Source organism: Rhinatrema bivittatum, chromosome 3 (genome assembly GCF_901001135.1).
Source record: "Rhinatrema bivittatum chromosome 3, aRhiBiv1.1, whole genome shotgun sequence".
In the NCBI taxonomy this organism is placed as follows: domain Eukaryota; kingdom Metazoa; phylum Chordata; class Amphibia; order Gymnophiona; family Rhinatrematidae; genus Rhinatrema; species Rhinatrema bivittatum.
In genome coordinates, this window is record NC_042617.1 from 302233710 (window position 1) to 302249675 (window position 15966).

The window sequence follows — 15966 nt, forward strand, 5'->3', positions numbered from 1 at the left end:
GGAGTGAAAACAGCCAGCTCTCTACCCCAGACTCTCCTTTTATCTTTTATTCCTACCTCCTGTTACCTCTCATCATAGACTCCCCTTACCCAATTACACCAGCTTCGCTCATAAAAGAACACACACACAGAGCTCAGCAACACCAACCTCAGCAATAAAAGAGAAAAAATACTGCAGGTTTTCTACCCAAATTGCTAAAATTGAGGAAATTCCTTTGACTCACAGAGCTTCAAACAACACATAACCTGCAATAAAATCTTTACTGCCTCTGCTAGGCCACTAAAAGCCATTTGTCCCCCCTGACTGCATTCCAACATTTTGTGCACAGGAATCACCAGTTTTAACAACCCTGCCTTGTCCCTGTTTTAAGGGTTTGCATGGGCTACAGGGGTCAGAGCATCTCTAGCCCTGGCTGGCTCCTGGTTTCCTCTAGTAAGAGGCCGGAACTAGTGCTGACTCTCCAGAGCAAAATCCTTATTGGCAAAGAAAGCTGCTGCCTTCCTATACAGTGCAATATTTGACAAGTGCACACAAGCAGTAATATCCTCTACCAATCAAACATTTTGATAATGAGTCATATTTTAACTACTCTTCTTAGCTGCTCCCCAGTACTGCCATGTTGGCAAAGAGGGAAGCAGCTTAACCCCACCAAATCAGATTGGTTCATGCTGATGAAGCTGATTTTAAACCTGCAACTTTGAAGTGTGGTGTCTCAGGTGCAGAAGTGCTTGGAATTCAGGTGGGTAAAACACATAATATAAATTAAAAAGGAAGCCACATGTAAACATCTGTCTCACCTATTAGCCTTCTATGCCCCTTTGAGCTGTCATCCCAGGACTCCTGAGAGTTGGGAGCAGTGACTGCAAAGAGGGTTCTTAAAACTTATTATAGGGAAGCACTGCTAACTCATCATGGTAAGTCACTAGGCCATAATGCTACAGGATGGGATCTTTAAGGAAGGGGGTTGTAGAAAGGATCACTCCCAGCAAGGATAACAACAGAAAGAGCTAAAAAAAAAAAAAAAAACCAGTTAAAAGCACAGAGACCATCACTCACAGAAAGTGAAGAATCCTGTCAAGAAGAAATCAAAGGTTAAAAAATAAAAAAAAACTAGAGCAGAAAAGACAAAAAAAAAAAAAAGAGATCTGCCAGATGCATATAGTTTTAGGAACTGGGGGGGTCTGGCAAGGGTAGTTTTGGTTAATGAAAGTTTCAAGCTCACTTCTCCCCTCCCTCCATCTCGGTTGTTATGAAATTCTGATGCCTTTGGCTACTCCCTGGAGCTGGGAACAGGGCTGATCCTCAACTTGTAAACAGTGGTGCACTCAAAGCCAGCAGCTTCCCAGCTCAAGTCGCTGAGTCCAGGGGGAGCCCCCTTCTCACCCTCAAGAGTCACTTACACAGATATCACCCCTTGGGTTTCAGGTACAGCAAAGTCTACATTCGCCTTCTCCAGCATTCTCATATCCACACTTCCCTCTCTCTCTCTCTCTCTCTCTCCACAATCACGTCCTAGGCTTAGCTTCTTTCAAATTCCCCATCCTGTTTGTTCTGCTCTGTGGCTCCAAGCCAAACTTCCACATTTAAAAATAAGCCTCCCTGGTCAGCAAGGATACAAGCACATTTAAATCATACTTATGTTCCCCACCCTCACCATACAAATACACAGAGAATAATAAAAATAACCAGGCTGTTTATTCTCTCCCCCCCCCTCCTCCATTCTGCTCCCTGCACTAAAGCCGGGCTCCCAAAAGGCAGGGGGGGGGGGGGAAAAAGTTTTTAGCTCATCCAGTTTTTAAACCTTACTAATGTTTTTTTCGTCAGAGCATAAAGACGACAAAAGGGCTTGTCAAGAAACAAGAAAAACATTAACTAAAGATCTAGCGGGGGTCCTAAGGGAAGGGCTCCGGAATCTCAGCGCTGGGAGGAGGAGGAGGGTGGAGGGGCAAAGAGAAGGGATAACAGGGGGAAATGCCACTGGACACCATCTACAACCCCCCCCCCCCCCCCCTGTGTGTGTGACAGCTTTGTTCTATTTTCTGACCCATCGGCTCCTTTAATATTTATATTATAAAAGCCAAAAGTCCTCCATCGGGCCCCTCTTTATAAGGGGCTGGGGAGCGCTGTTTCTACAGCAGGACTGCCAGTGCTATAAATAACCGGCGGCTCCGTGACTACCTGGGTCGTGGCGCAGGACCGGGGGGGGGGCGGGGGGGAATGGGCTTCAACGCCAACAACATTTACCCCGAAGTGTCAGGCTCCCCAGCACACAAACCCCATTCCCCCCCCCACCCCAAATATCCCCAAGGCGCAGATCCCCCCTCCCCCCAAAAAACCAAATCAAATCCCACCCAAACAGCGCAGTTACGTACATTGCAGGCTGGCGGGCTGCGGCCACACGAAGGGCTCGAGCCCCCCGAAGCAGGAGCCCAGGCTGGCCTTGCGCAGCATGCACGGGCCCTGCTGGCTCACGTCGTAGAGGGGCCGCGGGGGCAGCGCGAAGGTCTCCATGCAGTCATACATGACGGGGGCGCCAGGGGCCCGCTGCCGCCGCCTCCTCCTCCGTCGCCGCCAACCCCACGCTCCCTCCCCTCCCGCCTCTTTCTCTCTCCTCTGCCAGAGCCGCGGCGGCACCGAAACCCTTCCGAGAGAGAGAGAGAGAAACAAGAGGGGGGTGGGGGGCGGGCCGCAGAGACGACCAGAGGAAAGACAGCCGGGAGACACACAAGGACGGGGCGGGGCAGAAAGAGAGTAAAGGAAGCTGCCGAGAAAAAGGCCAGAGACAGCTAGGGAAGAGATACGGAGCAAAGCAGACAGGGGCAGGCTGTAGAGAGAGAGACATACACTGGTGGGGGATGAGCCAAAGACAGATGTATCTATGCAGATTATATAGAGAGAGAAAGAGGGATGGGTGCTGCAGGCCAGAGCCATACACATTCAGAGAGGGGTGAGCGGGGACCAGAGAGTGACACACATATATATATGTATGTGTGCGTACCTAAGCGCGGTAAGGGCCTATGTAACAAGCGGCGGCATCCGTGCTCAAAACCCGCCCAGATAATTCACGCATAAAAGGGAGAGAGAGCGAACGGGTCCCCTATTAAGTGAAAGCATGACCCTGGAAAGTATTTTTAATATTTCAAATAATTGTGCTGCAGAAAAAATGGAAAATATTTTCAGGGATGCTAATTCACACAGGCATAGCAGCGACATAGGCACGCAGCCAGGAGCGACTATGGACACTCTGGCACCCAGAAATCTTGCCGCTCAGGCGCTAAGCTCAGTGCTTACTTGGTCGCGAATCTATACGATCGGGCGCCCAGAAAGGCGCTTAGCTAATCTTGCCGCTAGGGTGCTGAGCTCAGCGCTTTCTTGGTCATGAATCTATACAATCGAGCACCCAGAAAAGCGCCTAGATAAGCTGGCCATTCGGACGCAGAGATAGGTGCTCAGCTAGGTGGTGGTTTTCAGGATGCTCTGGACACCGGCAGTCGGTGCTGACACTTAACTCATTCCCTGACCACTGTGGTAAAAAAAACCTGCACTAGCATTAGCGCAGCTCCCTGCATTAACTATGATTAGATAATCACCTCCTTTACATGCCGCTAGCATGCATCCGCACAGGAAAAACCGCAGGTCTGTAAGCACGTTCATATTCGCTTTTTTCCCCGCACACAAAACAATTATTACATCCCCCTTATAGGGCTTTGCACAGGAAAACACGAGGGGCGCACAAACCCACGGCACCTTCAGCGCACCTTATTACATCGGTCCCATAGAGAGGGAGAGAGTGAGGGGCAGGGCGGGGCAGGCCAGGGATAGTAAGTAGTCGAGAAAGGTTAGAGACAGCTAGGAAGAGACAGAGCAAGGGGACAGGGGCAGGCTGTAGAGACACACACTGGTGGGGATAAATAATAGAGAGAGAGAGAGTGTGAGTGATGAGTGGGGCAGGCCAGAGCCACAGAGAAACACATACAGACAGGGGCCTGTATATATGTGTGTCACACACACACATATATACAGGCCAATTCAGTAAAGTGTGCCGGGCTGTTCAACAAGAATTTGGCCGCGTGTTTTCAAGGGGTGTCTATTACCCCTTATACTGTAAGGGGTTTAGCGCCTCAAAAACGTGTGGCCAAACCCCCTAAAATCTAATAGTGCTCATCACAAGCAAATGCATGTTGACGAGCCTATTAATCATTCACCCAAAATTCAAAAAGTAAAATGTGTGTCTGATCCGCACACTTTATGCTCATAAATTAACACCTGCCCATTAATTTATGAGCAGCCTGGAAAAGTGTACAGAAAAGCAGAAACTGTTTCCTAACCGATCGATCGCTGCCAGCGGGTTGGAAAACGGACGTTCCTAAAATTGATCGGCAGTTTCCTGAACCCGCTGACAGCAGGTTACAGAGCCACCTCTCCTGAGCCAAGGTGGCGCTAGGGGTGCGTAATTGTCCCCAGTGCCTTTTAGCACGACCCCTCAGTTAAATATATGAACGCGCACCCAGGAGACATGGCTGGGCGCGTGTCGGGAGAGTGGGCGCTCCACACAGTGCGCCTGTTCTCCAGCGATCTTTATTGAATCGGCCTGATAAGAGAGTGAGGGGTGGGGCGGGGTGGCCCAGGCCAGAGACCACCAGAAAGACAGGCAGACACACAGAGAGTGACGAAGGAGCTAGGCCAGACCAGAGGTTGCCAGAAAGAGAGGCACAGACAAAGACAGAGAGTGAGGAGTGACAGTAGCAGTGGGCCAGCAAGCATGAGAGAGAGAGAGAGATGCACATACAACAGCAGTGACAGGCCATGAAAAAGCCTGAGTGACACACACATGCAGAGTGAGAGATGGGGGTGAAGGCCAGAGAGAGACACACATACACAGAGGAAGGGGCACAGGCGGGCCAGAGAGCGCCAGAAGGACACACACATTGAAGCAAAGAGTGGGGGTAGGCCAGAAAAAGAGAGAGAGAGACACACACACTGGAAGGGAGCATAAGTTTGGTGGCTGGAGGAGGAAGAGGACAAGGTAGTGGGCCACAGCTGTCTGTCATGTGTGATTGCATGGAGTGCTTCAAACTGTCCTCCTTCCCCTCTCCCTCCCACTCACACAGTTCCTAGAGAAAAGTCCACACAATATTATTAGCCAGGTAGATAAGGGAAAGCCATGGCTATTCCTGGGAGTGAGTAACAGGAAATATATCTACTTTTTTGGATCTGCTGGGTTAAAATAGGGTTGCCAACTGGATCCAGATTTTCAGGACAGGCTGATCCTGTCCTGGTTTTACCCCAGTGCATGCAGGGACTTGTACTCTTGCTTTTCCAAGAGACTGCAATAGGGAAGTCAGAGCTGCAAGTCCTGAAAGTCTAGAGCCAATTGGCAACCCTAGCTGGGTACTTGTGTCTTAGACTGGTCACTAGCAGAGACAGGATACCAGGCTCAATAGACTTTGGTCTGACCCTTCATGGCATCTCTTATGTTCTTATAGAGACAGCAAAAAGCCAGACTCAGGCTAGAGATAGCCCAAAAGAAACACACAGAGGGGCTGAGGTGGGCTAGAGCCAGCCAAACACCCACAGCTCTAGTAGCAGGCAAGAGATAGCCAGAGAGAGAGAGAGAGAGACACACACAGCCTGAGGGGCAGGAAAAAGGCACACAAACACATAGCCTGAGGGGCAGAGGTGAATCAGAGACAGAAACACACATGGGTGGGGGCATGCCAGAGAAACCCAGAGCCACAGGGGCTGGTGCTGGCCAGAGATAGTCAAACACTGAAACAGATTCGGGTACAGAGCCTGCAGGGACAGGAAAGAGGCACATAGCCCCAGGAGCAGGGCCGACAGACATATATACACAAACACAGAACCAGAGGGGTGGGGTCAGAACATAAACATACAGAACCTGAGGGGTATGACAGAGAGAGACATACACATATAGTTCCAAGGGTGGGGCAGGACAATGACAAACAACACACACACAGCCTGAGGGGCAAAATGAGCCAATGACAAACACCCACACACAACCTGAAGGGCAGGGATTGGCAAAAACATACAGACACAGCTTGAAATTCAGGAAACTTTATTGGCATGATAACTTATACATGTATAACCAAAGTAATACATATTGGTTAAAATAAAAGAAGAAAAAATACTTTTTACAGTCAAGGGATTAATCAAAATGGTTAAGAGAGGAAGAGAGAGAGAGAGACACACACACACACACACACACAGCCTGAGGGGCAGGAAAAAGACACACAAACACATAGCCTGAGGGGCAGAGGTGAATCAGAGACAAACACGCATGGACGGGGGACAGCCAGAGGAACAGGACACACACACACACACTCTCTCTCTCTCTCTCTCTCTGCAGGGGAGGTGGGTACAGGAACACACGCACAGCCTGAAGATGGTAACAGAATAGAGACAGACATGAACACAGGTAGCCTGAGAAGAGGGGCTAGGGCAGAGAGAGAGAGAGATGTAGAGCCTGAGAGGCAGGGGGCAGGAAAGAGATACATCCAAAGGCAGGGACTGAGGGGTGAGGGCAGGACAGAGACACTCAGCCACAAGTCAGGAGGACTGGGGAGCAGGCCAAAGAGAGCCAGAGTGTGACACAGTGATAGGTATATGTGAGGGCTGCGACCCTAGCACAGGGAATTGGAGTGTTCCTGCAACCCTGGAGCGAGTCAAACCAGATGGGAGTGTACTGGAGAACAGAGAGAGAGGGACTCCTTACTGAGAAAAGGAAAAGTGAGATCGCCTCCTGCAGTACATAAGAACATACGGCTTGGCATACTGGGTCATTCCAAAGTCTCTCAAGCCCAGTATCCTGATTCCAACAGTGGCCAATCCAGGTCACGATACCTGCAACTCCACCTTAATAATGGTCAATGGACTTTTCCTCCAAAAACTTGTCCAGAGTTTTTTTTAAACACAACTACACTAACAGCTTTCACCACATCCTCTGGCAACGAATTCCAGAGCTTAATTAGGCATTGAGTGAAATAAATATTTTCTCTTATTAGTTTTAAATGTATTAACCAGTAACTTCATTGTGTGTCCCTTGGTCTTTGTACTTTTTGAGAGAGTAAACAACTGATTAATATTTATTCATTCCGTTCCACTCATTATTTTATAGACTTCTATCATGTCTCCCCTCAGCCATCTCTTCTCCAAGCTGAAGAGTCCTAACCTCTTTAGACTTTCTTCATAGGGGAATCGTTCCGTCCCCTTTATCATTTTGGTTGCCCTTCTCTGTACCTTTTCTAATTCTGCTATATCGTTTTTGAGATGTGGTGATCAGAATGGCACACAATACTCAAGCTACAATAAGAAGAAGGACAAGAGATACTAGTTGAAGCATGAGGAATAAACTTAACGAGGGAGATAACGTAAGAATCAATACAACGTACCGATTAAAAAGCAAAATTTGTTATATTATTTTATCCTATTTTCTGTATTCCTCGCCTATGCCCCAGATCTTTAGTCAAATATAATAGAACATTACATTTGATAGATGTTAATACCTGTTTATGAATACTAGCTCTGTAATCCATCCTTATTGTTGATTTATAGCTATGAATGTTACTATTGTAAACCATTGTGATCTATACATGGAACAATGGTATACAAAATGTCTAAATAAATTAAATAAGTACAATAAATAAATAAGGTCACACCATGGAGCGATGCAGAGGCATTATTTATTTAATTTATTTATTATTTTTATATACCGACATTTTGATATTCTCTGTTTTATTATCCAGTCCTTTCCTACTAATCCCTAGCATTCTATTTGTTTTCTTGGTTGCTGCTGCACACTGCGCAGAAGGTTTCAATGTATTTTCAATGACATCTAGATTCTTTTCCTAAGTGGTGACTCCTAATATGGAACCTTGCATTATGTAGCTATAATTTGGGTTACTTTTCCCTAAGTGCATCACTTTACATTTGTGCACATTAAATTTCATTTGCGTGCCCATTCTCCCAGTTTTGCAAAGTCCTCTTGTGATTTGAATAATTTTGTGTCATCGGCAAATCTGATCACCTCACTTGTTGGTTCCCATTTCAAAGTAATTTATAAATATATTAAAAAGCAGTGGTCCCAGAACAGATCCTTGGAGCATCAGTAAGTTACAGAACGCCTGAAGTTGTAAAGTGGGGAGTGTCAGGTATCAGGAGAACACCTTATGCACTCAGGGATGTCAACCTGAACTCTGCAGCAAGCAGGTGGATCAGAAAAAGGAGAGTGGGGATATCTGTCTGCCCAAGGGGAATGGAAACAGTGAGTAGAGGAAATATTGACTATGGGAGAAGAGAAGTACCACTGATTGCATTGTGGTGGATGGAAGGGGGAATACTGAATTGTCATGTCTTGGTGTTCCGAAAGTAACATAGCGATGGACTAAATCCTGTGGCTGGAAGAAGGAATCTTATGCTGTTACCCCAAGAGAAACACACCTGAACTGGGAGCATAGCATCACAACCTGCAACATGTATCAAAAGGACAAATCAGAGGAGCAAGTGCCTCATTATTAAGGTGTAAGTGGATGTCGAGATCTGGATGTTCCTATTTCTGGTCTAAGGAATAGGAATATCCACTGTTAAATTTACTTCTGTGACTATTGAAGGCAGTGATTTTTTTATAATTACTATAACAAATACAAAGCAATGAGAACTCCTACCTGTTGTATTTACCTGGGATTTCTATCTATGGAAGGTCCAATTCACTATATTCCTTGTCCCCCATAATAGGGACTAACACCTGACTTTGTCCAGTATGGGTAAAGGGGCAATTACATATACATACTAGGGATATGCATTCATTTGAAATGATATAGACAATGTAAATGTCATTGTTTACGCCACTTCTTGTCATTTTCAAAATGAAATGATAGAAAAAAAAAACATTACATTTTGTGTTTTTCTTCCATCATTTTTAGTGCTCATTATTTGAAAACAAGCCGTTAAGCCCGTTAAAACGGGCTACATTACATTTTTTTTTCAGTCCATTTTCTAACACAGCACCCTTCTACACTTTTTCTCCCTCTCTCCCCCCTTCCCCTCGTTCACTCCTCCCCTTTCCTCCACTCAGTCTTACTCACCCTCTGTCTCCCACTGCCTCCTTCCCCTCACTCTCACCTCCCTCCCCTTCCCTCAGTCACTCCCACCTCTCTCCCCTTCCCTCAGTCACTCCCCACCCTCTCTCAATCCCATCCCCTCCCCCTCAGCCCTCCTCCACTCCCTTTTTTCTCTGCTCCACAACTTCTTACCCTTCCACTTACTCACATCCCTGTCTCTCACCTCTCCCTCATTCTCCCTCTCCCCCTTCCACTTACTCACATCCCTGTCTCTCACCTCTCCCTCTCCCCTCACTCCCTACCTCCCTCCCACACACTCACCCACTCCTCCCTCCCTCTCACTCAGTCCCTCCCCCTCCCTCCCCCTCACTCAGTCCCTCCCCCCCACTCAGTCCTCCCCCTCACTCAATCCCTCCCTCCCACTCAGTCCTCCCTCCCTCTCACTCAGTCACTCCCTCCCTCCCTCGCTACTGGCCGACGCCACCGCTGCCACCCGACGCCGCCGACGCCACCCGACGCCGCCACCCGCTGCTGCTGCCACCAGACGCCGCCATGTTTTTTTTTTTCTGGCAGAGACAGACGTGCTCGCCCGCACATGCGCGGTAGAGCTGGTCTCTACTGCGCATTTGCGGCATGTCGGTCAACCTTCAATTATTAGGTTGATAGTGCACTCTATTTGCAAAATAGGGCAAGGTTTCTGAATAGAAACAGAGAAACACGATGGCAAAAAAAAAGACCATGTGGCCCATCTAGTCTACCCATCCGTCCAATTCACTTAGCATTGCATTCTTTCTGAAATGGAAAGAAATGGAAAAAAAAACCCCCCAAACCAAATGGGGAAAACATTAACAACAACAAAAATAGACTCCCAAAGGACAAAACATAACACCACATTCTTTGGCCTGCACAATCCTAATACATATTATTGCCAACACAGAATAGGAGAATCCCCGAGGATACTGGAGCCTGGTATTGTAGACTTTCTATTGGATTTCAGCAATGCTGAAAGTGGGTTGGCTCAAGCTTAGGCCAAGACACTGAATTAATGTTCCAATTCTGGCCACTTCCCCTTACTGGCGCTGTCCTCTCCACTCCCAGGTTGCCACAAGCCCCAATCAGAGCTCTCCAGTGACCCAGTTTCTGGAGCAGGGTTTCCCAACCCTCTCTAGGAGGCACACCTAGCTAGTCGGGTTTTCAGGATTTTCACAATGATTATGCATGAGATAGATTTTCATAGCCTATGGGATGGGAATGGGACAGAGACAACCAGAGAGAGAGTCACATTGAAAGATATGTACTTGTAGAGCCTAAGGGTTAGCAGAGGGAGAGAGAGACAAGAGATAGTTAAAAACACACACGCATTCACACTCATAGAAATGACGGCAGAAGAAGACCAAACGGCTCATCCAGTATGCCCAGCAAGCTTTCACACTTTTTCTTTTTCTCATACTTATCTGTTACTCTTGGCCCCCATCAGCAACCCCCTGGTTCCAGTTTCCCTCCACCCCCGCCATCGATGTAGAGAGCAGCACTGGAGCTGCATCCAAGTGAAGCATCCAGCTCAATTGGTCAGGGGTAGCAACTGCTGCAATAAGCAAGTTTCTCCCACGCTTATTTGTTTACCCAGCCTGTGCCATTCAGTCCTTGTTAGTTGTTGTCTGAATATAATTCCTCTTTTCTTTATTCCCCCTGCCACTGAAGCAGTGTGTTGCGCTGGATATGTATTCCCAGTGAAGTATCCGGCTTAATTGATTCAGGGTAGTAACCGCCGTAACAAGCAAGCTACTCCCATAATTATTTGTTTGCCCAGACTATGCAATTCATTCCTTGTTGGTTGTTGCCTGAATATAAATCCTCTTTTCCTCTTTCTCCCCTGCCGTTGAAGCAGAGAGCTATGCTGGATATGCATTGAAGTAAAGTATCAGACTTATTTGGTTTGGGGTAGTAACCACCGCAACAAGCAAGCTACTCCCTGGTTTTTTTGTGAATGCAAATCCTTTTTTCCCACATTTTCTCTTGCCGTTGAAGCATACAGCAATGCTGGAGTTGCATTGACAGTGAGTATGTTTATTGAATAAGGGTATTAATCTCCAAGTAGTAGCCGTAATTCCCGCAAACTACCCCCATGCCTCTTCTCTTCATTCACATCCTTTAGATTTTATGGATCCAGAGTATTTATCTCACGCCCCTTTGAAGACCTTCACAGTTTTGGTCTTCATCACTTCCTCCAGAAGGACATTACAGGCATCAACCACCCTCTCCGTGAAGAAATACTTCCTGACATTGGTTCTGAGTCTTCCTCCCTGGAGTTTCAAATCGTGACCCCTGGTTCTGCTGATTTTTTTCCAATGGAAAAGGTTTGTCATTGTCTTTAGATCATTAAAACCTTTCAAGTATCTGAAAGTCTGTATCATATCACATCTGCTCCTCCTTTCCTTCAGGTATACATATTTAGATTCTTCAATCTCTCCTCGTAAGTCATTCGATGAAGACCCTCCACCTTTTGGTCGCCCTTCTCTGGACCGCTTCCATCCCTTCAGCGATACGCTCCCCAGAACTGAGCACGGTACTCTAGGTGAGGCCTCACCAGGGACCTGTACAAGGGGATAATCACTTCCCTTTTCTTACTCGATATTCCTCTCTCTATACAGCCCAGCATCCTTCTGGCTTTAGCTATCGCCTTGTCACATTGTTTCGCCAACTTCATATCATTAGACACTATCACCCCAAGGTCTCTCTCCTACTCGTGCACAGCAGCCCTCCCCCCCCCCCCACCATCGAATACTGTTCTTTCGGATTTCCACACCCCATATGCATGACTCTGCACTTCTTGGCATTGAATCTCAGCTGCCATATATTCGACCACTCTTCCAGCTTCCTTAAATCCTGTCTCATTCTCTCCACTCCTTCCGGCGTGTCCACTCTGTTGCAGATCTTAGTGTCATCCGCAAAAAGACAAACCTTACCTTCTATCCCGTCCACAATGTCGCTCACAAAGATATTGAACAGGACCGGTCCCAACACAGATTCTTGCGGCACTCCACTTAAAACCGCTCTCTCTTCAGAGAAAGTACCATTTACCATCACACATTGTCTTCTGTCCGTCAACCAGTTTGCAATCCAGGTCACCACCTTGGCACTCACTCCTAAGCTTCTCATTTTATTCACCAGCCTCCTGTACGGGACCGTATCAAAAGCTTTGCTAAAATCCAAGTAGATGACATCGAGCGCTCTTCCTTGATCCAATTCCTTAGTCACCCAATCAAAAAAGTCAATCAGATTTGTCTGACAGGTCCTTCCCTTGGTGAAACCATGCTGCCTCTGGTCCAGCAATTCTTCCGACTGTAGATAGTTCACTATTCTTTCCTTCAACAGCAACTCCAATATCTTTCCCACCACTGAGGTGAGGCTAACTGGCCTGTAGTTTCCAGCCTCTTGTCTGCTCCCACTCTTGTAAAGCGGGACCACCGTCGCTCTTCTCCAATCACTCGGCACCACTCCTGTTTCGAGGGAGCTATTGAACAGGTCACACAGCAGAGCCGCCAGCACATCTCTGAGCTCTTCAGTATCCTGGGTTGAACCTCAACAGGCCCCATGGCTTTGTCTACTTTCAGTTTTCCTAGCTCTTCCCATACATTCTCTTCCGTAAACGGAGTTTCATCCATTCCGCTTCCCTCCAGTTTCTTGTTGACTAGTGTCGGTCCTTCTCCGGGGTCTTCTTTAGTGAATACCGAACTGAAGTATTTGTTTAATATTTCTGCCATTTCTTCATCTGTCTCCACCCATTGATCCTTTTCACCTTTCAATTTCAGTATACCACTTTGGACTTTTCTCCTTTCACTGATGTATCTGAAAAACGTTTTGTCACCTTGCTTTACCTCTTTGGCAATCCTATCTTCCGCTTGAATTTTCACTTTCTTGATTGCTTTCTTCATCTCCCTCAGTTCCACTAGATATTCTTCCATGTGTTCTTCTCTTTGGGATTCTTTATATTTCTTGATGGCGCCGGCCATCCATTGCTTGCCTGAGTGGCAGAGGGAAGAACAGAGATGAGACAGCCACACACAAGCATACACAGTAATGATGGGAGAGGGCAGAGCCATAGAAGAGAGACAGATCCTAAGGAGTGGAAGCAGGACAGAGAAAAATCACAGGCAGCAGGATAGGGACAGATATACAGAGCCTGAAGGGAATGAGGAGGCTGGACAAAGGCAGTCAGAGAAAGAGAGAGTGAGAGAGACACCTCCCACACCCAAGGGGTAGGGGTAGCCAGAGAGACAGTAAATGCAGAGCAGGATGACCAAAATGATAAGAGGCATGGAATGGTTGCTAGGGATGTGCATTTGTTTTGAACGAATGCGCAATCCGCAACGTATAGGTCCCTATTCGTTGCATTCGTGGGGTTCCGAAACGTATGGCGAACCCCCACGAATGCAACGTATCATTAACGAATAAACCCCCCACCCTCCTCACCCCCCCAAGACTTGCCAAATGTCCCTGGTGGTCCAGCGGGGGTCCTGGAGTGATCTCCTGCACTCGGGCCGTTGGCTGCCGGTATTCAAAATGGCGCCGATAGCCTTTGCCCTTACTATGTCACAGGTGGTGCCATTGGTCGGCCCCTGTCACATGGTAGGAGCACAAGATGGCGCCGGCCGTCCATTGCTCCTACCATGTGACAGGGGCCGACTAATGGCACCAGTAGCCCCTGTGACATAGTAAGGGCAAAGGCTATCGGCGCCATTTTGAATACCGGCAGCTGATGGCCCGAGTGCAGGAGATTGCTCCAGGACTCCCGCTGGACCACCAGGGACTTTTAGCAAGTCTTGGGGGGGGGGGGGGGGGGCAGGAGGCTGGGGGGTTGTAGTTAATTAAGTTTAAAGGGTTGTTTTTTTTTTTAAACTTTAAATGGGAAACGAATCCCATATGTAACTAATGGACGAATCGGGGTCCCCTGAAAATGGATGCAACGGATTTGGGTCCCGACGAATACCGAATCGAACGTATCCGTCCCTGCTGCATATCCCTAATGGTTGCCCTATGAGGAAATGCTAAGGACGTTAGGGCTGTTCAGTTTGGAGAAGAGACAACTGAGGAGGGATATGATAGAGGTTGACAAAATCATAAAAGGACTTGAACAAGTTAATGTGAATTGGTTATTTATTCTCTTAGATAATAGAAGGACCAGGAAGCAGTCCATGAAGTTAACAAGTAGCTCATTTAAAACAAAGAAAATACTTTTTCACTCAGCGTATAGTTAAGTACTGGAATTCATTGCCAGAAGATGTGGTTACAGCAGTTAGTGTAACTGGGTTTATAAAAGGTTTGGATAATTTCCTAGAGGAAAAATCCATAAACTGCTATTACAGTAATTAATAAGCAATAGTAGCTTGTGATTTATCTAATGTTTGGGTATTTGCCAGGTACTTGTGACTTGGATTGGCCACTGTTGGAAACAGGATGCCGGGTTTGATGGACCCTTGGTCTGACCCAGTATGCCAATTTCTTATATTCTAAGACAGTAATATACAGAGCAGGAATGGACAAACCTTTTGATCCAAGGGCCATATTGAGAACTGGTCAGGGGAAGGGGGCCTAATAAAGGTCTAAGGAGCAGGAGTGTCCCCCTGGAAATCTGAGGAGCAAAATGGTGGTTGGGGGGGGGGGGGCAGGTGAGGTCACCCTGTATGTCCAACAGGCAGACAATATTGCTTCCAGCTGGAAGTCACATGCTATCACCGCCATGGGCTGGGACCCAACTCACTGCCATGAGCCAGACTAAAAGCTCCTGTGTCCCAGATATGGCTCGGGGTCCACAATTTGCACACACACATACACACACATATAGAGCCTGATCATAGACAAAGACATATAAAGCTTGAGAACCTGGACCAGGAGTCAACCAGAAAGATACAAAGGGAGGGGCACACACAGAGCCTGAGGGCTGGGAAGAGAGAGAGCGAGAACCCACACATACAGTGTGAGAGCTAGAGGCTGACTGACAAAGCCACACCGAAACAGACACATGCACACAGCGCACACATACACTAAGGATCAGAGGGCAGAATCAGGGACCAGACAGAGAGACATATTTAAATTCCAAGGGCCAGGAGCCAGCCAAAGAAGAAATACACAGTGATAAACAGAGATACATACAAACTGTATTTGGAGGGTGAGGAAGAGTGTGCCGCCAGAGAGATACAGGCATACGGAGACCCAAGGATGCAGGGGTGGAACCAGGGCCTGCTCGGAGACAGACAGACAGACAAACATATAGAGAATCTCCCACTCTCAGACAGACACACAGAGCCAGGCACTTTAGCAGTTCACTCCCTTACACCCAATAACAACCCCACCCCCCCAATCTGTCCCATAACTATAGCTCAAGCCCTGCCTTCCACCCCTTTAGTGGGGAGCGATTGGCTGCTTGCACCCCTCGGGGCCAGGCTACAGGACTTGCAGCAGAAGGCTGCAGCTCTCAGCTGGCTTTGGCATTGGCTCCTCGCTCTCTTCCAGCCTCTATCTCCAGCTCAGGATGCAGCATGGTACATTCCTGTGGCTTGAAAACCTCCATTTCCTTCCAATCTCAGCTGCCTCTCTCCCCTCCTCCCCTCTCCTCTGGCCTTAACTCCTGTCAAAGAGACAGCAGGCCCGGCCTGAACTCCCGGAGAACCCCCTTTGGGTGCAGTAACCTCCCAATGACCCAGCTCCATGGCAGCCCTTTCCTGCTCCACAAGGGCTAACGCTGTTAGCCAAGCCCTCTCCCTCCCTTCTTGTTTTTCACTCTGCCTGCCTCATTCCCTCTCTTCTCCCTCGCCCTTTTTTTTTTTTAATATATTTCTTTTCTTCTCTGTCTTCTCACAGTATCTCTACCCTACTTCTCCATCTGTTT

At 47.6% G+C, this 15966-nt stretch overlaps 1 protein-coding gene across 4 annotated transcripts in view; it reads right to left on the bottom strand.

Moving 5' to 3' along the window:
• The window catches only part of RARG (retinoic acid receptor gamma), a 176764-nt gene that overhangs the window by 58975 nt on the left and 101823 nt on the right, over nt 1-15966 (bottom strand). The window contains exon 1 of one of the 4 annotated variants that reach the window (XM_029595069.1): nt 2373-2855. The exons of the other annotated variants lie outside the window; for them this stretch is intronic. Coding sequence (XP_029450929.1) covers nt 2373-2523 — 151 coding nt within the window. The 5' untranslated portion in view covers nt 2524-2855. Of the gene's footprint in view, nt 1-2372; nt 2856-15966 lie in introns of those variants that run through there. 4 annotated transcript variants of the gene reach the window in all.